Source organism: Drosophila miranda, chromosome 3, assembly GCF_003369915.1.
Source record: "Drosophila miranda strain MSH22 chromosome 3, D.miranda_PacBio2.1, whole genome shotgun sequence".
NCBI lineage: Eukaryota > Metazoa > Arthropoda > Insecta > Diptera > Drosophilidae > Drosophila > Drosophila miranda.
Window position 1 is genome coordinate 19774930 of NC_046676.1, and position 27607 is coordinate 19802536.

The 27607-nt window shown below is 45.9% G+C and overlaps 2 protein-coding genes across 6 annotated transcripts; one reads left to right on the plus strand and one right to left on the minus strand.

Annotated features, from left to right (window-relative positions):
* Positions 1-128: 128 nt before the first annotated feature.
* On the plus strand, positions 129-25246 carry LOC108158511 (G protein alpha o subunit). Of its 3 annotated transcripts, none has more exons than XM_017290887.2 (8): positions 129-247; positions 1439-1732; positions 10282-10466; positions 10574-10734; positions 22367-22495; positions 22571-22700; positions 22767-22920; positions 22992-25246. In XM_017290887.2, exons 2-8 carry the CDS (start codon positions 1615-1617, stop codon positions 23177-23179), a joined length of 1065 nt encoding a protein of 354 aa, XP_017146376.1. In that variant the 5' UTR covers positions 129-247; positions 1439-1614; the 3' UTR covers positions 23180-25246. The 3 variants fall into 3 exon arrangements, with proteins under 3 accessions (XP_017146376.1, XP_033247201.1, XP_017146377.1); XM_033391310.1 differs by lacking the exons at positions 129-247; positions 1439-1732 and adding exons at positions 5912-6010; positions 7223-7595; XM_017290888.2 differs by lacking the exons at positions 129-247; positions 1439-1732 and adding an exon at positions 7059-7595.
* LOC108158510 (probable cytochrome P450 49a1) lies at positions 11545-27587 on the minus strand. 3 transcript variants are annotated; one of them, XM_033391309.1, is made up of 13 exons: positions 27294-27587; positions 16248-16489; positions 15972-16129; positions 15750-15915; positions 13593-13673; positions 13397-13513; positions 13237-13313; positions 12977-13172; positions 12570-12914; positions 12423-12501; positions 12252-12360; positions 12036-12157; positions 11545-11945 (listed from the first exon to the last, which is right to left on the minus strand). In XM_033391309.1, exons 2-13 carry the CDS (start codon positions 16469-16471, stop codon positions 11832-11834), a joined length of 1788 nt encoding a protein of 595 aa, XP_033247200.1. In that variant the 5' UTR covers positions 16472-16489; positions 27294-27587; the 3' UTR covers positions 11545-11831. The 3 variants fall into 3 exon arrangements, with proteins under 3 accessions (XP_033247200.1, XP_017146373.1, XP_017146375.2); XM_017290884.2 differs by lacking the exon at positions 27294-27587 and adding an exon at positions 18738-18928; XM_017290886.2 differs by lacking the exons at positions 15750-15915; positions 15972-16129; positions 16248-16489; positions 27294-27587 and adding an exon at positions 13741-13956.
* Between the last annotated feature and the right edge of the window lie 20 nt (positions 27588-27607).

Consider the following 27607-nt stretch of genomic DNA (forward strand, 5'->3'; position numbering starts at 1 on the left):
TCTTAAAACTCTGTTAAACTGTATGTTAGCATGAACGCCGTTTAACATGAGAGCGATGACTATTTGCATGCCACTTAACATTAACAAAGCTGTTCAATGACTGTTAAATAGAGGAGGAAAACTCTGTTATTGTTATGTTAACCGACGCGGGCGGAGCGAGAGGCAGTAAAATTTTCGCACTGGAAAAGTTTGATTTATTAGTGTATAATTGAAGAATAAATAAAGTGCAGTGCTCCACAGTGCAACGGTAATTGTCTCGATCAGTTTGAGTGCATTAAACGCCCAAATTCGCGTTGAAAAAGTAATGAACGAAGAAGAAGAGAGCGAGAGGTAGAAGGGTGCTCTTCTGCTCGTGTGCAAGTGTTGTGTGTATACGGCGCTGGAACTAGGCGGTGGAAAATGCTTTACCTCCCACGGGGGGGGGGTGGTGGGGTGTGGGCTCGGCTCAGCCTGTGTAGCCTGTAGCCTGTGCAGCCCGTGAGAGTGCGTAGTGTGTGCGTGAGCGTGAGCTAAATGAAAATTTATACGAAACACCACCCAGCAGAAGCAGCAAAAGAAGCACCCCACCACCTCCGGGCCTGGGCAGGCGGCGCACCCACGCAGGCCCATGTCGAGTTTGCATAAAAAACGCATAAAACTACAGTATTTTCTGCATAATTGAATTGATGGCGAAAAGCGCTGCTTTTTCACACCCCGCAGCATCGAATCATCGCGCTCCCCTCCCCCTCCCCAGCCCATAGCCTGTAGAGCCGGCACCCGCTGCCACATTGCGCCTACGCCCTCGCCTAACACATACACACAGAACACCCAAAAAAAAAAAGAAGAAAAAGAACAAGAACTAAAAATAGGGAGCAGGACTCTCTCCAGAGCTCCATTCCAGTGCTTAATTCATTTACATGATAAATTACCAAGCCCCGCGCTCTGTATCTCCGTATCGTATCTCGTCTGGCACCATCGATGATATCTCCCAAACTGCCGATAGCCCTATCCCATTGATAAGATAGCCGCGATTGATGAATTTTTTTCCATATATGTATGTACATATGTACATATGTATGTATGCATTTCGTATATTTCGTATATTCCGACCATATGCAAATTGGCCAGCTATCATTGTTTTTGCCTCCGCGCTCTGTGAACGAGAGCTGATAACAACAAAAGCAACACCACTGTAAGCAGTGCGCGCCCTATTGGACGTCCAGACAGTGGCGGCCCTAAAGAGTGGCTCACATCATCCATCCATACTGTCGTGTCGTGTCGTGTCGTCCTTGTCTGCTACCCTGTGTCCATGCGTGTGAGTCATTCCGTTTCGTGCCTCTGACCTGTCCGTTCGTTAGAGATTGTTTATGGGGCAACGACGACGACGACGACGATAATGATGATGATGTGGATAATGATGATGATTCCCCATTGCAAACAATTCTGAATTCCGTTTCAGCTGAACTGTTAAATTGTACATACACATAAATAAATGTTCTCCTAAGAGGAAGCGTGAACCGGGAAGTTGCCTACTCGCCTAGCCTCCATCACCCCAAATAATCCGACGAGAAGCAGAGCAGGAGCAACACCGCAAACATCAGCAGATCATCAGAAACCACCATCAGAGCCACCATAATGGGCTGCACTACCTCCGCCGAAGAGCGCGCTGCCATACAGCGGTCCAAACAGATCGAGAAGAACCTGAAGGAGGATGGCATTCAGGCGGCCAAGGACATCAAGCTGCTGCTGCTTGGTAAGTGCCAGCGGAAGTGGAAATTCCATTTCCCATATTCACCATTTACCATTTACTATTTACCTTTTCCATTGCTGTAATCTAATGGAAATGGCCACTTTATCAATTGAGATTTCGAGGCCCTTGAGTTGGCTGGAAAATTGTATTTTCGGTTTTATGTGCTGATAGATGGGGTACATATTTATCGTGCACTTTCACTGAGCACAGTGGGTAGGAAGTACATTTTTGTGGATGGGAAGGGGAAAAGGTAGTAATTAAGAGAAACAGTATCCTGTAGCTCTACCTGCACAATATACATACATGCATACATATGTATGGATGTATCTTTAGGTATACAATTGTACCCAGTTGTCCCACTAAAACGCCCCATCCCAAGGCTAATTCCTCCAACGGATGATGCATCTATTCCTGACGTGTTTTTTGGCCAAGGCTAAACCGAAACCACAACAAAAGAGTACCCATTTGGGGCAGCTCTTCTGCTTGCATGTCGAATTACTTTCACGCGTGAAGGGATGTCACGGAACCACTGTGCAGGCAGCAGCAGCAACAGTTGCATCTGCATTCGAGGGGGTTGGGGGAGGGCTAGACAAGTGTGAAGACTAAACACTTTCGAGGAGCCATGTGGTATGTGGCGGCGCTGGCTGTGCCCTTGCCTCAAGTGCGCCTGCATCTGCATCGGCATCGGCATCGGCACTAGCCGCAGCCGCAGCCGCATCCGCAGCCGCATCCGCAGCCGCATCCGCAGCCGCAGCCTTAGCCTTAGACGCGTACGTATGCATCCGCCAGCGAGTGGAAACAATCGACGCCACTTGACATTGAAACCACTGCACGTGTGTGTGTGTTAGTCTGTGTGGGTGTGTGGATTGGTTGGGGTGTGTGGCTGTCGGTTAACCAGGTTGGGCCCCTGACATTGAAATGCCAGTTAATGCCACTTAATCTGCCAGTCGCCCAAAAAGAAACAAGACACGAAGATAAGAAGACAGAAAGAGAGTCGAAAGCTGCAACATCGATTTGTGTCGACTTTTTCTGTGTGCCTCTCTATCTGTGTGCACCGAAAGAAACACAAATGAGAGACATGTTTCAGAAACTAGTTGCAAAACCTTTTAGTTGGAGTCTATGAAGCTCATTATCAATGTCCGATCTTCCATGATTAAAGACGAAACTTAAGCGTTTTATATTGTTTTGTTATATTTTTCACATTAAGAGCTTTTTCGTCAGTGTATGAGCCTTGCTTCTCCCCACTACCTTCTGTTCTGTGCAATCATGCAAAACTTTGGAGCATCCAAACAACAGCAACGAGAACGGGGAAGAACAGCACGTAGTACAGCGATTGCAGCTCATGTTGCACCACAGCCAGGACGAGTGGCGCTTGGGGAGTGGGCTGAGTGGCAGGCGGAAGCATCGAATGGCGGCCAGGAAACACTAACGAAACAATGGCCAGAAAGCCACCGGACGGAAGGAGCGACATGTATGTACAGGACTTGGGCGTTCGCTCTGTTGTGGGGTGTGCCCCGAAGTCCCGTTACAACGAGGCGGAAGTTTAAAAGAAATCCCACTCGAAGCATAATTTCAAGCCAAAGGTTATTGAGCAAGCAGCGTTCGTTGTTGGTTTGTTTTGTTTGTTCTTTCATTTGTTGCTTCTTGTGGGCGACTGAGATGTGGCAACAACGGTACACACGAGAACACTGTTGAACTGCAATAATACACGCAAAGCTGTGCTAGATAAACACCAGACAGTTACTTTACTAGATGGTTACAGAGAGAAGTAAGAGAATGGCAAGCAAGATATGGTTTATCGATCATAAAAGGAACAAGTTTGAATGTTTTTGATGTAGAATTCAAGTTTTAGCAACGATTAGGACTATTCGGATACGACGAGACCCTTAGATATCGACTGGGATGAACACTCGCTGTAGAGATTTCTCATAAGCGAACAGATACATACGTTCGTGATCTCTTACGATGAATTCCATCACTAAACAGGCGCAATGTTCTAGAACGATCAAAATATGTTTGAGTTTTAGACAATTATTGGATCTCACTCATGAACGTGGCATGTAACATTCTAGTGGAATGTCAATTGTTAATTCTGATACTCTCACAAAATGTATGGCATAATAACTCAATGGTCCCTCAGCAAATCAGAGCAGCAAAGTAATTGAGTTTGGGTCGGTCTTCTTCCACGTGCGCCACTTTCATCCGGCTGCTGGGATCGGATCGATTGCTCCGATGCAAATACCCGTAAGGCGGCCATTAAATAAACTACACAAGATGCCAACTACAACACAAATCGAACTTAATTGAGCAGAGTCAAATGTCGGCGCGAGTGGCAAAAGGCCCCGCGACCTGGGACCCGTAACGGCACGGCAATGGCAGCCCCGACTATGAGAGGGGGGGGGTCGAGGGACGGACGGACGTATAGATTGTTCCATCAGAGCGCTGTTTCATGCGACAAGTGCACAAGTGCTCCACTTTGCCGCTGTCCGTCCGATGTGTCCGCGCTGTCATTCAGAGAAGAGTTCGCGTGATAAAAAAAAACTTGTCAATTTGTTTGCCGTTGGCTGCGGTTTGTGGTTCCTGCCACTCACCCACCCACCCTCTGCGCCATCCGTCATTCCCGTTGGGGTTCTGGGGCTGATTCTGTTTTTGCTTCGGCTTCTGCCTCTGGTGCCGTGTCGTTGTGTCTGCTGGAGCCAAATTCATTCAATAATTTCATTTTCCCATTCATTGTTTTCAATTTTTTGTGTGCTGCATCCCGTCAGGCCGTTGATGTCGCTGTCCCACACCGATTTGGTCCATATTCGTATTCGCAAAATGATAATTCAATTAAGCACGTTGGGGGGGTTGTGGGAGGGCAGCCATTCTCCTCATTAGCCATTCTCCTTCTTGGCCTTTTGTTTCTGTCACGCCATTTTCCAATATGAATGCCAATTACCCGTTTACCTGTCCTCAGGCCACACGCCCCAGGGCCCCAGGGCCCAGGGACATCGGGCAATTATCGCGGTGAGAAATTCTCGGAAAAGTAGAGAATCCAGGATATCGGATTGTAATTGGATGGCAGTTTTGCATAGAAAACTTTGAAAGAAGGAAAGTTTGAAATTCCAAGAAGTTCTATGACCAAAGCAGGGGCATTCCTGGCAGGGGAAATTGAACTGAATCAAGGATAATCGTTGCATCCATATCGCATAATGGTAAGCATCCCATCTAGAGTCGAGCGCGAATTCCATTAGCACTCGAATGGATTTATGGCTGTGCTGCATGTCTTTGTTGCACAATTAATTGGAAATAATTGCTGACTTCTCTCCCTCACTCGCTCTCAATCGGTTGATGGCCGTGAATGGCTTTCTTTATTGAACCATTAATTGATTTACACATAATGAAGCGCTCCTGCCTGTCGCAGTCTCGGCCAGTGGGGCCAAAGGCTGCTCGACATCGGGTCCGGGCATTTCCAATCAGTGCTTCAATGACAGAATGCCGTCGGGCTATCGGGCGAATCAATGGCATTGTTATATGGATATACTCCCCCCTTTTATCATTCGATTCTCGATTCTTGTTTTCCGGCTGCTGGAGGACAGAGAATTGGTCCTGGAGCAGGAGCAGGAGCAGGAGCAGATCTTTTGAGTGGTCCTGGCCAACCGTTATGTGCTAATGCGCTTTGCTTTTGGCCCATAAACGTGGCAGAGTTTCTACAAAGCCGCTGACTTAATTGTGTGCGATGGCCTGTCCGGGGGCTGGGGCCCGGGGCCTGTCTCCATTCAAACTGCAAAGCCACTTAAAGTTGCCTTTAAAACGAAAAAAAGGAGAAATAGCATGTTCGCGTGGGCGCTCTCGCTGCGGTGGTTGTCCTTGTCTTGCTCTTACTCGCTGCTCGCTGGCCTATGCCCTGGAAGAGCGCAAACTCCGTGGGACAGTTGTCTCTCTCTGACTCTTGTACTTTCCCTTCCAGTCTTCCATCTTCCATCATCCATGTGCACAAGCTGCGCATGCACCGGCTCTCTCTCGCGCTCTGCCTCTCTCTCTCTCTCCTTCGTGGCGGAGAGCTTTCCTCGGCCATTGAGGAATGTGTGTGTACTCGCACGGAAAGCTTCTGCCCATTGCGTACGCCGCTGACAGCGCTAGGGCGGCTCCGTTGCCACTCTCGTCCACCCAGGCGCAGTCCAGTTCCGTTAGTTCATCCATCCAGCTCCAGCTCCAGAGCGGATACCACGCACCCGCGAAACGAAACGGCAGAAAGCTTTGCCCAATGCAAATAATCGTTCAACTCTAGTTCTGTGATGTGTCCGTACTAACCAAAAGGCCTTATTTTTGTGGCAATTGGTGAAAAATTAATTTTAAAAGATATTCGTGTACCCAAAAATACCAGCCCCAGTTCAGTTTGGCGCTTAAATTTGTTAAACAATTCGAATGACTAGAGCCGTGCGGGTGGCAGCAGAATTTTCGCTTTTATTTTCCTGCCCCGAATGAATCATGAATCATTTCGCTGCGTGCTGGAACACGAAATGTACAAACAAAGAAAAGTTTCTGCTTGTGCTTTTCACATTTCGGCCGAAACAACCAAACAATTGCCTCGCCTCGCCTCGCCTCGCCTCGCCTCGCTTCTTCTCTCCTCTCCTTTCGCTGCTTTGCGTCAGCATGTGCCCATTTTCCAGGCCCATCCCCTCGCGATCTCTCCCTGTGTTCCGTACCCTGTCCCCTGTGTGTGTGTGTGTGTGTGTGGGCTTGTTTATGGCCACTTGTAAGACAGCCCGCCCTAGCAAGGGTGGCAGAGCAGAGCAGAAGCGTGATGTGAGCGGCAGTTGAAAACAATGGAGCTCTCAATAATACGTACTTCCCGCATGGTCACATAATTGTGCAAATGTCAAACGCATACACCGTCGAGTACATCGAGAACACCAACTGCCGATATTCCCGCAAAAAAATGGGGGAAAACTCCAACGTGCAATAATTTATTGATTTCTGGTTGTTTACTGCGCCACACGGTCCCTACATATGGACTCGCATGTACTGACATATCTGCAGCGCAACATGAGTTTTCGCTAATCAAAAACTCAAATCTTGGGCTTATTCCTTAATTGTACTTTTCCCCTGGGCACAGAAAGCACTTGGAGAAAGCTTTCACACTCGCGCTTCCATCGCACGCTCTCTGACTCTCTCCCACTCTCCCACTCTCACTCTCTGAGTGGAACTTTTCTAGGAAAAACAAATTTCCCCAAAATGCAAGCGAGTAGAGAGTTCCGTTTCGATTCGTTTCGTTCCGTTTTGTTCTTGTGGCAATTTTCCACCGCTCGGACACACGGATTTTTAGTTTACAATTAGAGTTTATCGTTGGCTGTGACCCGTTCGGGTAGCGGACAGCGGATACTCGTGCCTCCTGCCTCCTGCCTTCTGCCTTCTGCCTTCTGCCTCCTGCAGCCTCCGTGGATCAACAAATGCGCAAAAATCAAACAAAACTGAACTGTTGGCTTATGTCACTCCCGTTTCCTTCCACAGTGCAAACCGAATCGAAACAGTGACGAAATACAAGATTAACATTGAAAAAGTGAACAGAAATCCTTGAACAAAAGGCACAAAAGCAAAACAACAAACCGCAAATTTTATCCCTGTGGATACGAGTTTAGTTGTTTTTCGTTGTTGGTTTCCTCGCGACCCCCTACATTGTTTTTCTTCGCTGGCAACGTAGTCGGCCATTGAGTTGGCCGATACCAAACGACCTTCAAAACGTTTTGCGTCGAGGCAATACGCACCATGGGCTGCGCACAGTCTGCCGAGGAGCGAGCCGCAGCCGCCAGGAGTCGCCTCATCGAGCGCAACCTCAAGGAGGACGGCATACAGGCGGCAAAGGACATTAAACTGCTGCTGTTGGGTGAGTGGCTGCTTCGTGGCGAGGGCCTGTGACGGCCCCCTGGAAAAAGACTCCCAGTCGGACAATGCAATGAATATTTGATTCGGACGCTGGCTATAATTAGTAAAGCATACTTAGTGGCTGCCAACGTCATGGCATTAGAAATGGATTGAATTGGAAGCGATTTCCGGAAAAACAAACCACTCTTTATATAGAATAATGCGTAGCAACCCAATCAAATCCACCGAAGAATATAATTTTTAATAATCCACGGATTTCTTTCAAAACTAATCAAAGAATTCAAAAAATTACTTTTCGAATAACATGAATACTCCTATAGAATCTATCAAAATTTCAAAACAAGCCGGCCTATGCTATAGTCTTAGAAAAAAACCTTAGCAGCGTAAAAAGTAGTAGAAGACTTGAACTTTGGCTAGATATACCTTCAGTTATAGCTATTGTATATTAACAAATTTATGAAAGGTCATACACTTATCTTTCGAACTAATCGATTTTGTGGACATCGGCACTGTGGATGTCGAGTGTCGAGAATAGATTGTGTGTCTCTATAAGTCAAAGAAGGGACAGCCCCGTTTCCTATTTGCCCCTGCTGATTCATGGTCGTATATGTAAATCATATACCGTCGCACTGGTAATTGTATTATGAGTACTCTTTCATTAGATTGCAGTCTTTCTCCTCGATGGCCTGCCAATTTCTTTAATGTGGCTTCTAAGACGTAGATGCCTTTCCTTCTGGCTCCCTCCCTCGACCTGGCTCGCCTTGCGGCAAATGTAAATGCCATAAATTTAATAATCGCAATAACATAATTGTACTTGTGCAAACATATATGTACATATGTATGTATGTATCGAACGGTCAGCTTAGTTCAAGGCCATTGTGCAGCGTGGGTATGCGAGATGGGGGTCTGGGTCCCCCGATTCGTGGGTAAGCGGGGGAACAGCACCGCTGGGAGAAATTAGCAATTGAAGTATTTCCACCACATCCAAATTGCTAATCCCGGGGGGAAGCAAATGTTCAAAAGGTTCGGAGAGTTCCCAATAAAGTGAGCCGCAATTTGGCCAAATTTGGACCGCCAGTGTAGGGAAATTGCATTTATTTGGAAACGACTGCGCTTACTCATGGATCATGAGTAATATTCACATGTAGATATCTTCGCCTGCATATTGGGCACAGCCCTGCCCACCCCCCTGCATTCTGGGTGTTTACTCGTACAATTTTTGTGTATTTCATTTAATTTCCTCTTCGGCCCCTGGTGCTCGGAATGGGGGGAGGGGCCGTTGGAAAAGATTTCAATTTCTGACAGTTTTGCGTGTGTTTCTTTCTGTATGGAAAATGTTAATTTTCGGCTTCTGCTACTCAAGCAACACCCACTGCGGGTCGCGGGTACTGGAAATGTTTATTTAAAAAAGTTTTTCCTGCGCGCATCGGGGAATTCATAATAATAATCAGAGCCAACACGTACGTACACTCTATCCGTCCCTGTTCGATATATTCTCTCTCTCTCTCTCTGTCTATTCTCTCTACATGGATCTTGTATATTCCTGCAATCCACGAAAGCATTAAATTTAAGCACTTTGCCTTCAATTTCCACACAAACAAAACATTAATCTAAGTTGGTACCTGCCCCATCCCCCTACCAGCACCCCTCTTCCTGTGTTCCGTTGCTTCCTCCAATCCGATCAACGCCATAAACAACTCAAGTAAATTTCACTTCAAATCTAAACATTTTTAGATGAGAAAACTCCTCTATTAGCACTGGAGCCCTATTCTCCTTTCTCTGATCTATTCTTTATTTCTGATTGGTCTTCGGATTACTTTTGAGGGCTGGCCATTGAACCCTTAGAAGTGTTTTGTATTGTACTCATGTGGATCTGAAGAATAGAAGAATAAATCTAGAATGTTTATCGCCTTGAGAGTGCGGATAATACTCTCCAGAGAGATGTATTTGGATATATTATTTCTGTATTCCGTTTTTATCGGGTACTCAATCATTTATCTCTTATTGCTTATCTTTTCTTATCTGAGACAGCTTTTTATCTCTCTGGAATAGTTGTGTTCTTCCATATTGAAAACGTTCAAAACACAGATTTTCTGAGTGCAAAACCCACTCAGAAGTCACTCAATTAACAAATTGCATTCAATTAGATGGAAATTTCTGTTGGTAAACAGCTGGAAAATCCTTCAGTCATCGTGGGTCATCGAGCAGAAACAGAAACAGACACAGAAACCGAACAAGAAGAGAGGCTGAGACTGAGACTGAGACTGACCAGGGGCGGCAACAATTAATCCTTTGTTTGCCTTTTATGTGAATTTGTATGGTAGGATGCCGTGGTCATGGCCCTCTCCAGTTCTTTCGTTGCTTTTCTCATTTCTCTTTTGCCCGGCGGCAGCTCGAGATGATACATTGATGATGAGGAATGATAATGATAATAATGATTCCCATCATGCCCCACAAGAGTGTGTGTGTGTGTGTTCAAAGGCCATTAAGCCCTACTTGAGGAATACAAAGCACAGACATTTAGTGCTCGACAACTACTAGAGAACTGCCCCCTACATGAACATTAGCGACCCCTTTAAGAGCTGTGTCAGTGCACGCTCCTGATAGCCAGATAGCTAGATAGATATGTATATCTGTGTGTATCTGTACACTAACCATATTCTCTCTTTCTCATCCCTCCATTCTAGGCGCCGGCGAGTCGGGAAAGAGCACAATAGTCAAACAGATGAAAATCATTCACGAGAGCGGCTTCACTGCGGAGGACTTTAAACAATATCGACCGGTTGTCTACAGCAACACAATACAATCATTAGTTGCCATACTGCGAGCGATGCCAAACCTAAGTATTCAGTACAGCAATAATGAGCGGGAGGTAAGACCACACACCATCCGCCATACACCCACTGAATCCTCCATTTCCCCCCGTTGGGAGACTCACACATCTTATCGTCCTGTTCTGCTTTCTCCTTTCACTCACAGAGCGATGCTAAAATGGTGTTCGACGTGTGCCAGCGCATGCACGACACCGAACCCTTCTCGGAGGAGCTGCTGGCCGCCATGAAGCGTCTCTGGCAGGATACCGGTGTCCAGGAGTGCTTCTCACGCAGCAACGAATACCAACTGAATGATTCCGCTAAATAGTGAGTACCGTGCACGATTATCTGCTTATCTCTGGATGCTTTCAGTCGATACTGGGGCTACATCAGCCCACGACCGAAACACGTGCGACCTAATTTCGGGTCGATCTTTCCTATTGATGATGCTGTTATATGAACCATAATTACGTGATTTTTGCACAGTTTTCCATCTTCATGTAATGGGATACTCTTTTATTCCCTTGGCCCCTTGCCCAAGGCCAAAAATTTGATAGTTCTGCCTGGCTTTGTCCGAAATGCTGTGGGCCGCATATAATACATATACTGCCCATTCTGGGTAGGAGGAAGAATTCTCAAGGCACATTCTGGTCCTACGGATAGACCAATGAATCACCAGACCTCCGCCAAAGCAAATTGTGCGATTCGTCAATCCGTTGTTATCATCTAAACTCGGGTCGAGCTGCAATCATGCACGCCATGCATGTTGTTTGTTCCAACTCTCGAGCGTTCTCTTCGGCAGCATTCGCCTGTGCTTGTCGAGTCGAGTCCAGCCTCAAGGTGCCGCAAGGACACTCTGAAGATACTGTGGCTGCAATCGCTTGACTTGGCCATGGCAAATTCTTTCATAATTTGACAATTTCTAGCGTGACCTTGGCCGTGTGTTAACTTTGTGATCTTTCTGTGGCAGCACATAATTAATCAGAGGCTTGAATAAGTTGATGGGGAAAGACGGACGCGCTTAAATAGACAAGGCGCTCGAGGCGCAGACAAGCCAAATAACTTTCACAGTCTACGCCCCTCAGGCCCAAGTCCCTCGGTGATTAATGACCACCGACTATCGAAAAAACATGGTGCTTGTTTAATATTAGACCGGGTTATAGGGGGGTTATATTGTACGTACTCGTAATTCTACTTATACTTATATTTACACGATTTATGCGGCTATGTCGGTGTGCTCAAGTGTTGGGAGTGCTTGCTCTATGTACATTTGCTTAATTAAACAAAACGTCGGAGCAGCGGCTGTAGCGCTTCGACTATAAATATCACACATCCGCCGTGTGACACACGCACCCTCTCGCTCTTTCGCTCCTTCGCTCCTCCGCTCTTTCTTTTCTCAGGGACATCCGTGCCGTGTCCGACGCTTAGTCCTCCCGCAGAGTTAGCTTGAAATTCAGCGGCGACTGCGGTATGTACGTGGAATTGACGCGATACACAAACTCCCCGGAACTGTACGAGACCTTGTATTTGCGGAAGATCTGTGGCGAAAGTGAAACGGTACCCATGAGAGTGGCATTAAAGAGGGGGTCGGCATTTTTCCAGTACTGGGAATGCGACTGGGACTGTACCTTTGCCAGCAGCGTGTGCAATTCAATTTCAGCGAAGCGACGGCCCACGCACATGCGGCGACCAAAGCCGAAGGGCAGGCTGACAAACGGATGAATCTTGTGGCTGGCGTGGGGGCATCCAACTGCAGAAAAAGTGGGCGGCAGAGAGACAGGCATTATCCGGATTAGCAGTCGGAACTGTGGAGCATTCGGTGGGTGGGGAAGGGGAGAACTCACCTGCCGCTGCAGCTGTTTGTTTGAGCCAACGCTCGGGCAGGAAGCGCTTGGGCTCTGGGAAATATGCGGGATCGTTGGACACCACCAGATGTGGAAAGATGACGTGCGTCTGAAATGTGGAAGGGTCTGTGAAATAAAAGGGAGCCATGGCAGCAGACAGTGAGGACTTACGCCCTTGGGCACGTGATAGCCGTTGATGACCGCGTCCGACTGCAGGCTGCGACCATTCGCAATCACCACGGGACGCATGCTACGAAAAGTGGGTGAACAGGGGCGATTAGCGACCAGAATCACAATCAGCAATCAGTGCAGCCTTACCGCAGCGTCTCCTTCACGCAGGCCCGCAGATAGGGCATCTGCTCGAGAACGTTCTGGTTGATCTCGGCCTCGCGATGGGGGAACACCCTCTGCAGCTCCTCGAAGAGGCGCCTCTGCTTGTCGGGGTTCTTGGCCAGCTGGTAGATGGTCGAGGAGGCGGCCACCGATGTCGTGTCGACGCCGACCAGAAACAGATCCAGGGCCAGGATGGCGGCCAGCTTGCGGTTGCCCGTCTTCCGCACAATCCTCTCCACAATCGAAATGTCCGCCTCGGACTTGGGCAGGGCCCTGGCCTCATCCGCCTCGGCCTTGTCCATTGTCTGGCCGATGTTCTTCATGCAGATTCTATTGCAGAATATATATGACATATGAGTATGAGTGGCGGAGGATCGGCTGGCGCTACTCACGCTGTGAACTGATCCAGAGCCCGGACAAAGCTGCGGTAGGCCTTCGTGGGGTAGATGCGCCACAGCGGCATACGCAGCTCCAGCTCCGGCACCGCCCAGAAGAACGTGTTGATGGCGTCGATGATCTGCTGGGCCTCCTCGCTGCCCTCCGGCGAGAGGCAGCCCAGGCGCGTGTCCAGCGCGACGCGTCCCACAGCTGCAAGACAGACAGAGACACTCGTACCGGATCGAAAAAGATACATGCTGTTGCGAGAACTTACATTCCAGGGCCCATTTGTAGAGCTCGTGCAGGAAATTGGCTGGCAACTCGTCCTTCTCGTCGCGCATCGCCTCAATGCTGCACCAGAGACAACAACAACGGAGCGGAACAGAACAGAAATGTAGATTGCATAACGGCTGAAAGATGGCGTTCCTACTTACCGGCCCATAAATTCGCTGGCGATGTCGTTCAGCGGCGGAATGTACTTCTTGGCCGTTTGCGGCTGCAGCAGGATGTGCTGCACCTCCTGTCTGAAGGCCTCCCACTTGGGTCCGTGCCTGCGGTGGGCAAGAGTGGCGTTAGGTTATTCATGTATGGTATATGCCGCAATGTCCGTTATATAAGCGCGTTACTTACACGCCAATTAGGCCGGCCACATCGCCAAAGAAATCGCGTCGCAGGTCGCCCTTGTAGTGGCGCAGCGAGGGCATCGAGGGTCTGTGGAGAGAACGTAGAACGAGTGCGGAAAATGAGAGAAAAAACGGAAATAATTCAATGTACACACATGAGCAACATGAACAGGCTCCTGGCTACTGGCTCATGGGCTATTGGCTCCTGGCCTTCTCTGGGGACGCCTGCCCTTGCGTGCAGACAGACCGGCGACGACAACATCAAACACAAATTTTCTACTAAAATACACACACAAAACGAAGCGATTTCTCGGCTACCCGCTCTCGAGTCGCCCCCACGGCTGTGGTATACAATATTTGCATGATATTTGTCATCTACTCGCATGTCGCTGAACAAATAAAAGAAGCGGCGTATTTATTGGCTTTTGTCTAACCCTGCGCCCCCCCCACGTGGCCTGCCCTGCCCGGCTGTTTGACTGCCATTCCGCTGCTCGTAAGAGGGTTGCCCCGGGCAACAGCATACTCTTATTATATTGAATGACAGATCCCCCTTCCACAGGGACAAGGAGCGACGAGTGACGAGTGACGACTGACAGTCGGACGGAGTGTGTATGGTTTTGTGTGACCGTTTCTTTGATTTTGAAATGGTAAAAAAGGACTCCACTCGGAGGAGTTTGGCCCCCCGCTTTCGGGAGGAATTCAATCGGAATTTGCATCTCAAGCCCGATTTGAATATTCATTCAACGAACTATGCAAATGGAGATAATGGAAATGATGCCAAAAAAGATGCAAAGCTGGCAAAGGGGAATAAAGCCAAAGAACTCTCCAAATACACGATAAAACATCGATACATCTAATATGTATGTATATTAAAGAGTATTCCCCCCGAAACGAGTCTGGAATGACGACTCAGAAAACCAGTCTGCCCAAGACCCCCAATCTGACCGCAAGACTGTCACAATCGGAACTGAAACCATGGCTGAACCCTGCTTTTTGGATGGTCGTATAATTTTTCCCACCAGCAAACCAAACAAACACACATTCCTCTCCGGGTTTTATGAGCCCCATAAAGATTCACGCCTCTCGTTTCGTTTCGTGCCGTATCTTTCCCGATGTTGTTCGGACTTGTCTCGGACAAACCTTAAAGTGAAATATCTTCATCAATCAGTTGGTGCGTCAGTCAGTGAGGCAGTTAGCCAGTGAGGCAGTGAGGCTGGGAGGCTGGGAGGCTGGGGGGCAGCAAGATAGTTTCACACTTCTTCGCTGGGGGTTCCATTCATCAATCTCTCAATTCCGTTCGTGGGGCGTGGGGCTAGTGTTTGCGCATTACGTTGTTAATGTTGTCTCATGTCCAATCTATTAGCGATTCTTTTCAGCCGTTTTCATGATGACTTGCCAAATGTACTGCCGAATACAAACAGCAACAACAAAAATCTGTTTGGTTTCTGCGCCGTCTGAGATTCGCTATTTCTCTATTGATTTGTGGCAAGGCAGGCAGTTGTTGTTGCTGCTGCTGCTGCTGTCTATAAACTGCTGGAAACGTAACTTGTTAAATTTGGTTCATGGCCATGGAGATACACACTCGATAGGAGGGAAAAGAAAGCTTACAAAAGTAATGAGCAGCCGATGTCTGCCGATCTGTGTGACTTTCGTTCGCCGCCTGGCTTGTTGTCTTTCCTCTCTCTGCTTATGTATATTTCATTTGTTTCATAGATGCAAAAACCGAGAAACGGTCTGTTTTTGTATCTGCTAGGCCTATGCCACGGACGTAGAAGTGAAAGCTACGAATAATTTGTTTAATTTAATTTCATATTTCAGTGCGCCACGTCTGCCACTCTTTCGATTTGTTATTAAAATTTAATTTAATAATTACGGACTGGCCTGGCCTGGCCTGCACATCGAATGTGCGCACACTCGCGAATAAACAGGAACTGTACTGCTGTACTGCGGCCGTGCATATGCCCATGCATGACTGATTGCGTGGTCATGTGTGTGCGTGCGGGGGTGTACACTGTACTACAGTGCAGCCCGGGCAAGTGCAGCCATGCAGACCCATTTAATTAACCCGTTTTTATGGCAGAGCATTCGTACAAGAGTACTAGGCTTTATGCTTTTTCCCCCCAGAGGTTGCGGCCTGCAGACAGAGACCATTCGCTTCACTCACCGGTGGGGCATGGCCTCCTCCTTCTTGAATATGTTACGTATCTCGTCACCGTCGAAGACGAACAGCAGGTCCGGATGACCAATCAGGCCACCCACCTTGGCCATTTTGCCGTAGTTGACGTGCAGCTCATTCATAACCTTGTCCAGCTCGCTAATCTTGTAAGTGCCTGCAAGAGACAGATGTAGTCTTGTGGATGGAATCGGCTACGGGTTGATGACTTACCAATGAGCGGAGCGAAGCGCCAGGAGTTTCCAATCAGGGGCAAGGGATATGGACCGGGCACCTCAGAGTAGGGGCGCACTCCGGCTGTCGAGGAGGCGGTTCTGGCTGCTGTGGCTGTCGCTGTTTCCGTCGCTGGCACTGCAGTGGCGGCCAAGTGACTGCCAATTAGTGGAAATTATAGAGGAGCAGCAGGCGGGGGAGGCGGAAGCGGAAACGACTCGAGCATCGAGCATCGAGAATCGAGCGTCGAGGTCTCGCTATAAGAAAATCATTTACCTGACATTTAATTTCTTCGCCGTCTCCGACTGCCCCTGTCGCAGGCGCTGCCTTGCAATGGATTTTTCAATTTCCGTTGCCACCCCCACGCCGCTGGGTGGCGCAGCCCCGTCCACGCCCGTGCCCGGCCCAGGGCCCGCATGCGGCAGCATCGTCGCGGTGGCAGAGCCCGAGTAAGTGGAGCGCCGCATTAGGGCAAAGGAGGTTTTGCGTAAGCCCGACATCTTTCTCCCGTGTTAATTCTGCGGAGAAAGACGAAATATTATGTAACAAGAAGTACTCTTTCAAAGAGATACATCTCTAGTAAATGACTCAGAGACATCTACAAATACGAGACTGATTCGGATAGAAACAGACCCTGAGAAAGGGTATCGAAAGTTGAACCAAGATAGGCAGGGAAATTGAATTGTGTGTCTATGTTTTAGTCAGTTCTCAAAGTGCTTCTCCAGCAGAAACTTTTAATGTATTTCCAAGTATTTGCCTTGCCCCGTTTGCCGCCGTTTGCCCCCGTTTGCGCTGTTTGCGAATCAATCAATGTGAATGGAGAGAGGCTGTTCAGAGCAGAACCCCCGCTCTAGATCCCCCTAGAATCAGTCAAGCAGCAGTGGAAGGTGTTTGGTTGAAGAGCAAATATTGTTCCATAGCTCGAGCTGCACGCTCACTGCAAATCCCGCGCCCCAGCCCCAGTGGCAGTGCTTTTATTGGTTAACTTTGCTGCCTGGGATCCAGAGATGACAGCACTTAGTTCGAGCTAGTTGCCACACACAAAACAAGGCAAACAATCAGCGATTGTCCCTCTGATCTCGGGGGGGGGCAATACGAGAGTACACAAACCAGGGCCAGGGGCGTACCCACAGAGACAGAGGTCTCGCTGTGTTATGGCATATATTCCATTTTATCGTCTCAGTCAATAGGCAAGTGGCGGCTACCAACCGTGAAATTGTGCTACAAAAACTCTACGAAACCCACAGCCAAGATGTGAGTTCGAACAAAGAAAACACACACACACACGAATCGAAGAGTTATTGAAGTAGCGCCCAGTTGAGGGCCAAAACTGCACCTGGCCAAGACTTAGTTTCGAACGGATCGTGCCTATATGTACATATCGTATGAATAAGTACGATTCCTCCACTCGAATGGAGTGCATTTAAAAAACTGTTTAAAGAAAAGGAAAGGAATAAAAATATATAACAATAAAATAACACATTATTTTCGCAGTGATTTGCGCACCCCTAAAGGAGTATTTGACCTTCAGATGGAAAACTCTTGGATATTTAATATTTTCCGTTCGGTTCGGATGACTTAGGGCTTCCTGCCTTCCAGCTAGCCTCGTAATGCTTCAGCATTATTCAACATTATTGTGGGCGCACTCCATTCCTCTACCCAAAACACCGACCGCCTGCAAAAGAGCACGAAAGATTGCTCATACGCCGCGTGGAGCAGCGTTCGCTTTCGGTTCGACATTTTTCTGCGCCTGCTCCCTGAGGATAATATAATTTAAATGCCGAAAATGTGATGGAGCATCCCCACACACACCCCCGCTTTCCCGCTGTCCCGCTTTCCCGCTTTCCCACATTTTATTCTTTTATTTTGTGTGTACCCTGGAGCACAATGGCAGCGAAGCTTATCCTTGCCCTTGCCGCACAAGCAACGGAGCGACCTTGAGCACTTGAGCCAACAACCAAACTATCTTTGTGTGGGTGGGGGGGTGGAGGGTGTGGGTGTAGGAGGCTGGCTGGCTTTATCGCCAGTTGGTTATAATGAACTTGAGTGATAATCCTAGCGCCTGCGAGTAATGCATGAGAAATGTCAAGCAGTGCAGCAATTGTCGTTGACTTTTATGGGCCATTGTTCCAGCCAGAAGAGAAACATGCTGGAAGCTGGAGACTGGAGACTGGAGGAGACAGCTGCTGCTCTGCTCCACCTCCGAGATGGTCGCTACACTCGAATGAATACAAAGCAGAAATGAAATGAAAATTAAAATCTCCCATAAGACCAGTTCTATTAGCATTTGCCTGTTAAATGGAGGAGAATCTGAAAGTTTTAGCAGCAGCAGGGCAGTTGGATGCCATCTCCCTTGATTATGTCACCCATATATTTCATCTATTGACTTTCGCGAATGGTGGCTATTGGTCTATTGACCGACTGGAGGTGCGGCCGTATCTGCATTGGAATCTGCCTCAAAATCATATTCAAATTTGACTTTCGCACTGCCACTCTGCTCTCTTTCGAGCAGCCGATTGACTGAATGCCATGTCGGAGTGGACTTTAACTTGTTTCGCCCCCCCGCCCCCTGTGCGCGGAATCGCCCAAAATTAAAATGGGGGAAAAGACCTCGTGGAAATGATACTCTTCGAACCGTTTTCCACGGCCTGCCACGCCAGTTGGATGAGTTTCTTTCGACTCCGCAGTCGTTTTTGTTTGTGCACAATTAAAACCACTTTGGGCCGTCTTTTGTTGCGGGTTTCTATTGTTGTTTGGCCAATTTACCACTCGACTTTACACAGCAAAAAAACTCGGACGGAGATTCGCAACGTCTTTGTCACGCAGCCACCGAAACTTGTTGTTGTTGCCCGGGGATACCGAAAGCTATAAGTGGAGCTCTATGGAGGAGCTGCTGCTGCTGCTGCTGTTGCTGTTGCTGCTGCCTCGTAGACCAACCGCGACGCACTAAACGCGATCGTCGGGCTTCTTAGTCTACTTATACGCGTCATCGCCAGCCCAGCCACCATCGCCGGCGTTGCTGCCACCGCTAAGGCTGTTGTTGCTGCTGCTGCTGCTGCTGCTGCGATGCCCAGCGCCAACGTACAAATTTGTCGGCTTTTGGCGCGCTTTTGTTGGTTTTGTTGTTTAAGATGATTCTGCTAATTGCCACTGCCACTCTCCTCTCTCTCAGTCTCTCTCTCTCTCGCTGGTAACTTATTCTCTGTTTTTTTAGTACCAAAATATTAAATCGTAATCGAAATTGAAAGTGGTTTTGATACTGCTTATTAGATAGCAAAAGGTTGGGGCTAACGAACGAGTATAACGGCCTTTTTATACCCGATACTCAAAATGAGTATTGGGGTATATTAGATTTGTGGTAAAAGTGGATGTGTGTAACGTCCAGAAGGAATCGTTTCCGACCCCATAAAGTATATATATTCTTGATCAGCATCAATAGCCGAGTCGATTGACCCATGTCTGTCTGTCCGTCCGTCCGTCTGTCCGTCCCTATCAGCGCCTAGTGCTCAAAGACTATAAGAGCGAGAGCAACGATGTTTTGAATCCAGACTTCTGTGATATGTCACTGCTACAAGAATATTTCAAAACTTTGCCCCGCCCACTTCCGCCCCCACAAAGAGCGATACGAGAAAACTAAAAACGAAAATCTGTTGCATCCACAATATTGCAGATTCGAGAAATCTAAAAACGCAGAATCATAGATAACGACCATATCTATCAGATTGCTGAATCTGGATCAGATCGGATCATTTTTGTAGCCAAAAGCAAGAAATCAATTTTCAGTGGCTACGCAGCGCCCGACGTCACGCTCAGACTGATTTTCTGTCTCTCTCTTTGTCATGTCGTTTAATATTAGCGGCGTCTGCCGGAGGAGAGCCATACTGACTAAGTATCGGGTATAACTGTAGAGTTGCGGTCTCCGCAGCAACTCACAACGTTCCCCCTCGTTTGTGATTGACATTAATGAGAGATTGAGTAAGCGAGAGAGAGAGAGAGAGAGAGAGGGCAGGGGAAGGGGCAGCGGTGGGAAATTATGCAAAGCAAATGAATTATTGTAAAGCTGAAACTTACTGAAACTAACGAGCCATTTGCTTAGCCAAATTACGCGCAATTCACTTAATTGAAATTGAGGCAAAAAGCTAACATAAATCCACCTGACGACTCTGGCCATCTCAGATAAACTGGTAGGGAAATGAGTTTAGTTTAGCAAGTTCCTGCCACGAGTTAGAAGAGCTGCCAATCTGAATTGAAATTCTTCTCATACCAGTAGATGTTTTTGTGTGTAGGAGAACCAAATTTAAAGCCTGGATCATCGGATTTATAGCAAAATTGGTTGAGCTATAATAAAACATTAGTGCTTGGCTGGCTTTTCTTCAGCCGACTACAGTATGTTTCTACTGGTGCTTCTTCTATTAGCACTTATGAATATTGCCAGACGTTTAACACCAACAAGGGGATTATCTTTGATCCTAATCCAATCACTAGATCCGAAGAGATTCACCGATACTTCAGTTCCTTCTTCTATTCCTACACTTTTCTTGGGAAATACGCCTCTCTTTGTTTGCTGTGCCCATGCCCATGCTGTGAGTATTCTTGCAATGGAATCGGAAAGTTGCGAAAGCGTTCTAGAGACTGGCCCACTTTCCCCTCGTACATGTAACTCGTATCATCACGATCTCCTATCCACAGTTTGGAGCACGTATGGGCCACCTGCCCGGCCATGGATTACAACACATTTTCCGGGCTCACAGCTGCCTGCATAAGAGTTTGGCTGCGGTCCAGACATAATAAAGAAAGAAAACTTTTATGACGGACATGTTAAATGAGATCTCGATCTCTGCCCACGAAGTGCTAACTATGTGATGGCCCAATCGCCAGCTACTGGATCCGTTTTGGCCCCCTTCTGTAAACGTTTGTCTAAGAAATTGTAACAGAAATGCGATCGGTCGATTATGCAGTTTGCTCTTGCAACTCGACCAACTTTTCCACTTGAATGGGGGCTTCTTCTGTGGCTGTGGTTGTACTTATTGGAGTAGCTATAGCTATAGTTATGCCACGGCGACTGGGCATGACTGGGCCAATTTCCTCGGCCGCAGCCGCAGCCGTAGCCGCAGAGTTGCCGGACCGCAAGTCGGCGGTGAATTGATTCCACCTGCCCGCCGGATATTATGAATGTGATCGGTGGGGCAGGGCGTACTTTGGCGACGTTGTTGGCCAATTGTGCGTGTAATATAAGCAGAAACCAGTTGACCAACGAATGCCTGACCAACTCAACAAGAGATCCCATGCGATGACCGCAATGAGCGCAGATTCCTCACCCAAGCCAGGCCAGGCCAGGCCCATTCCAGGAAAAAGAAAGAGAAAACCTTCAAAACTATTTACGACTCGTCTGAACCCGTCCCCCGAAGCCAGACCCAACCAACAAATGATATCAGCTGCCCCGCAACTCTTGGGCCGCGTCTGGCGTGCTTTTGCCCTTTTTGAAAAGAAATCATTGCGTGCCTCACGTTAATTACGGCCAAAACACACACGCTGGAATGGACCATCAACTGCTCTGGAGATGGAGCTGGAGCTGAAGCTGGACTCTGCGGACTCCTCTTGGGCGACCTACTTGTTGGGGCACACTCCAACTCTGACTCTGACTGATTGAGGGGGTGATTGCGGCTGGGACTGTGCCACAGTTAGGGCTACAGCTGTTACACAACCGGCAAATAAAACTAATTAGAGTCCAAGGCATAGACACATTCGTATGTTGCAAAGCATTCATCTGTTGACACGGAAATTAGAACCAGAAAAAGCCCAACGGTGCCCAGCACTCTGTGTTTCTCTTGGCACTAATGGCACGGAAATGAAAATCATTTTGAATAACCAAATTAAGATCTTGGCCAGTCAATTTCTGCTATGAAGTTATATGTTCTTTCCCATACACTGAAGAATAAACTGGAATATACCACGACAAAATGACTTGAACCTTCAAGTCCTTAACCAAAAGAACTCCCCGGCTATGACAGATTGAGATTGTTGAGATTTCTCTAACAGCATTTCAAGTTTTGGAGTTTATTTTCTCTATCTTAAGATTGCACAATTTTTGAAAATATCTCCGCGCTCTTCGCGCAGTGTAGGGAAATGGACATGGAAATCATTTGTGCGCTGGCTGAGCAAGCATATTCTGTTCTCCTTTTGCGGGCCAGGACTTGGGCAGGTTTTTATTTTTAATTGTTTGCTCAGCGCTTTGCTCTGGGGCCTAATTGTTTGCTCAGGACTCGAGAGAGGTGCCGTGGCACATGGAGGGCGAGACAGACAGGCATTTGTCTGGTCAAGCGACGGACGACTGCGGACGAGTCAAATTCGGTTACTGAAAAACCTCTTTCCCTGCTGTTTTTTTTTTTTTGCAGTTTCCTGGACGATTTGGATCGGTTAGGCGCCAAGGACTACCAGCCAACTGAACAGGACATCTTGCGCACTCGTGTCAAGACCACTGGCATCGTTGAGGTTCACTTCTCCTTCAAAAACCTCAACTTTAAGTAAGTCTCAAGGAGGGGCCTTCCAGCTCCAGTGTTTGGGTTATGGAACTAATGTTTCCCTTTCGGCGATTTCAGATTGTTTGACGTGGGCGGCCAGCGTTCTGAGCGCAAGAAATGGATACATTGCTTCGAGGATGTCACGGCGATCATCTTCTGCGTGGCCATGTCGGAGTACGATCAGGTGTTGCATGAGGACGAAACTACGGTATGTTTGAGATGGCTACGGCCCCTGACACTATACAGACGATTCCACAACTGATTCCACTTTCAGAACCGCATGCAAGAGTCGCTGAAGCTGTTCGATTCGATCTGCAACAACAAATGGTTTACGGACACCTCGATCATATTGTTCCTGAACAAGAAGGATCTGTTCGAGGAGAAGATACGCAAGAGTCCACTGACAATTTGCTTCCCCGAGTACACAGGTAAGTCGATGCCTCTCGATGCCTTTGGGCTATCTAAATCTGGTTTTAAATCTTATCTTTTGGGCGGACAGGTGGACAGGAGTATGGCGAAGCGGCTGCATACATTCAGGCTCAATTCGAAGCGAAAAACAAATCAACCTCAAAAGAAATCTACTGCCACATGACGTGTGCCACAGATACCAACAACATTCAGTTTGTGTTCGATGCCGTCACCGATGTCATCATAGCAAACAACCTGCGCGGCTGTGGACTGTACTAAGCCATTGCCGGAACATGTGGAGGAGGTGGACATGGACGACGACGTGGAGCAGATGGGGGGCGTTAGCAGGGAACACCGTAACGGTATTAAAGAGCAGCGCGGGAGCACAACAACCCACCAGCATTGATCAAAAACAAAAGAAAATTTAAGAGCAAACGATGATAGAACCAACAAACAAGCAAAGCCCAAAGAACTTTTATTTGTTTAACAAAGCGAACAGATGATCCCGCGTACGATGGGAGGACATGCAACCAGTACATTATAATATTGATCCAGATAAGATGAGCAGATGCAGAATGCTAATGCAGATCACAGATCGCGGATCCCGAGATCGAGATCGAGGTCGGCTACGATATGAGATGTGAAGACACAGCTGACAGTGAGCCACAGACAAGCATTTGAGAAGCAGTTGATGATTGAAAGCATTTCCTATATACATACATACAAACAAAAAAGCATATACATACATACACACATACATATGCATTATGCAAGCCCCATGTACGACATGACAGCCACACACTAATACACGAGCATACACGCATAAGCGCATAGTTGTTGTTTGGTCTGAATAATTTTTATAGAATTTCATAATTCATAATTTACGTGTAGCTTAGTTTCCTCATGTATTTATTAAACGAATGCCGAACGAGCATATATACAGCATATGTATGTGCACACACCTCTATATATACACATACCCACATACAATACGTATATATATAAATAATATATTTAATGTTTCCTGTTGCAATCTCTCTTTAAAATTATTCATGCCATCAACGCTCTCTGCATTTGTCGTGCTTGTTTAGACCTAAGTTTTGAAAAGTTGCAACAAAACCGAACAACAACAAGCAGAACAACAAAGTAATAATATTAATAATAATTAATTTGATTGCGTTGCGTGTCAGCGTGTGGGCAAAAGTAAATATATATTATATTGTACGACATTAAAGTGAACAAAAACCAACCAAAAGGAAACACATAAGAACACACAAAAACACAAAAACACACACACACACATACACATATAAAAGTAATGAAGGAAAATCTTAAAAGTTTAAGTCTAATTTAAAGATAAAAGAAAAGGATATAAATCTCTATCTATTGTATTTACAAACATAAACTAAACTAAACTAAACGAAACGAAACTAACAAAAAAGTAAGAGTAACGCAAAGCATATGTGGCCACTTAACTAACTTGTGTAAAAATCAGCAGTAGCAGCAGCCATCAATGATTGATTGACTCGACGATTGATGCGTTTCAATGTATGTAAATTGTAATTTGTTGGATTTACGTGTATAGGAGAGGTTTAGCTGGCATACACACAACACACTGAACACACACGCACAACAATTTCATTTGTATTCACTTAACGCTGATTTATTGTAATTAAACGAATTTGTTGCATTTATTTATACATACAAACAAACAAACAAACAAAACCCACAAAAGGCAAAGCGCACCCTACTCTGGCAGCGCACAAAAGCATGCTATACTTTTGCCATGTCTCACACACACAAACCAACAAACGGATCAACAGCAAGGAAAACTCAAGCAAGGATTGCATGTAATAATCTATACACAAATTGTACGAGTACTTTGATGTAACAGTACGACACATAACTGTATGCGAATGCATATGTACATATGTATGTATGTATGCACAGTTGTATTTAGCGTGTGGCATTTAACCCGAGCCCCGAGTATGTTGAATTGTTTGATTAGACTTATTATTGTAATTATTACCTTTACGAGTACTTTTGTATATGCTTCGTATGCGCACCGTGCATTTGATTTTACAGAATCAGTTAGCGGCAATGAATTTATATTGTTATTTCGATAGTCTTTTTTTTTTGTATGTACACCCCCGCAGTCCTATACCCTCCCCTAGTTCTACTGGAGGCCCTCTGTACCCTTGTGCTCTTGCTCTAGATGGACAAATCCACTTATGTTTTATAGTTTTTAAGTCTAATTTATGTAAACGCACACGAACACACACAAACAAACAACTTAAGCATCAAATAAGTAAGTTTATTAGCGAAATAAATATTATTTGACATTCAGCAAAAGGTTCAACAATTTTCACAAAGCTTGACGAAATTTTTCGCATACTTTGGCAGTCCCAGCCAGCGTCTGTCTGCCGAGACCCCCCCCTCCAGACATTTTTCGAAAGTTGTGTTGGCCACAGAACCGTACCCCCTTTCCGTAAAATTACGTTGACCTCCAATCAGTGATTCGATTTAATTCGGCAAGCCAGCATCTTACCATTTCCATCTCCTCTAATCCCACTCTAACTATCCCAGCCCAGCCCAGCCCAACCAAATACTGTAATATTTAATACGTATGTATTTTCCATTCAACTTTTATAATTCTACCAAAAGGAAAAACAAAAACTAAATAATAAACACAAAATCATTTTCAATAAAAACTATTTATTCAAAAACAAAAAACCCCACATATTAAATTTTTATTTAGTTTTGTTTCAATGATTTCTTACAGCCAGAGAGACAGGCAGAGAGAGAGAGAGAGAGAGAGAGAGTTTTTGTTGGCCATGTTGCAAGCCATATAGTTGGAATGTGAGTGGATGGCTGGTGGCCATGTAGTACATATTTAAGGAACTGCCGCAGACCAGTAGAAGATCACGAACTAAGGTTCAATAATTGTATGTAATTATATTTAAATGAAAATTTATATATTTATTGACAATTTAAGCCACAACAAAGTTATTCATTTACCCTCGAGACAAAGTAAACCAAATCGATCTATATACAAATATTTATACATACAAACATACAATACATACACACATACATATGTACTATATTTTTCTCGTAACTATATCTAATGGAAAATACTCAAGCGCAGTGTTTACATATAATTTTCCTCCTCAAAGTAGCTCAACTCTTGCAAAAGGAGTGAGCGCAAACTAATTAACTAATTAAACAAACACTAAGATATGACTAATAGCAACTTCATTCAGATTCAGAAACAGATTCAAATTCAAGCATAGCATAGCATTAACCGCAGTAAACCAACTAACATTTTGCATATTTTCAATATTTAACGGAATAGAAACGGTGACGGAATGGAATCAAATATAATTCATATTTTTCTAAGCTCATATTGTACACCTCTTTGCTCCACACACTCACGAGTCGCAGCACTACTAAAATTACTTTAATAGCAGTTAAAACAGTCCCAAGTGAGTTTCATGAAAATACATAAACAGAAAAAAGGCGAAACCTAACTATTGTTAATCGTAACTCAAACCAAATGTCACAGGACATTCAGACGCATGATTTTTTGTAAGAGGAAACGAGGCGAAAAAATATCCCCAAGGAAATTTGAGAAATGAGAAATGGAAGAATTAAACCAAGAAGTTATTGAGGAGGAGAAGTCGAAATGGAACCATAGGTTAGAAAAAGCTTAGGAGTTGTATCTAATCTTATTTGTAGCCTAATTCAAATTGCTTTTGTTGTCCCTTTGCAGCAGTTCAGATTTATTTCACTTGTATATGGCAAATATTTATATATGTATAATACCATGCATGTGTGGAAATACGAGTGGAAATAGTTCTCCTCAGTCTTGAGCTCCTTTACTCTCTCTAATGAACCACGTGGACAATGTGTAGCTAAAGGCCCAGTTTTAATTAAAAAAGACGCGAGACACAAAATCTTACTAAGCTCGATAATGATGAATGAGATTAAATCGTTGAATTACAAATTTAATATATATATATACAAACGTAATGATATAAAAACAAAAATAGGAAGAAAAAAATCAAAGCCCTAATGTTTGTATGTAAAAGAAACTCGAAACGTTAGAGATCATCTAAAATTTAAATAAATATAAATAATACAAAAAAAACCTTTGAAAGCTGTACTAATTTATTCCTCACAAAATTCCATCAAAGATCCCAATACATATATTATTTTCACATTTATCTAGTCAGTTGTGTCCCAGAATATCCTTTAAATCGACCTGTTTCACAAGAATTGTGTACGATAGGGTAATACTCTATAATTCTTAATCGGGTCTCCCGAGCTATACCAGGAAAAAGGCTCGACTTACCATATTTCTAGCTCGGAAGACTTTAGACTATATTCTTACCGTAGTCGAATATTTCAAATCGATCCTTGGAGATCCTGTGATCATAAATGCCTAACATTGTGGCATTTTTTAGACACGGTGAAACACTTAATTATTTTGATGTCATGTGACCGCTTGCATCGGAGAAAACTGATGTCTAGGTAGCTAGAACTGGAACAGCCGGGTATCTCTCTGGTACAGTCACTGACACCTTTCTTTCCTTATGGCCTTATACCGATACGGCCAGGTAGGAACCTTAAGGCCATAAAGCACCAGCGCGCGATAAATACAGACGCTGTCTGCAAACACATGGCAGGTTGCAGATTCTCTGAAGT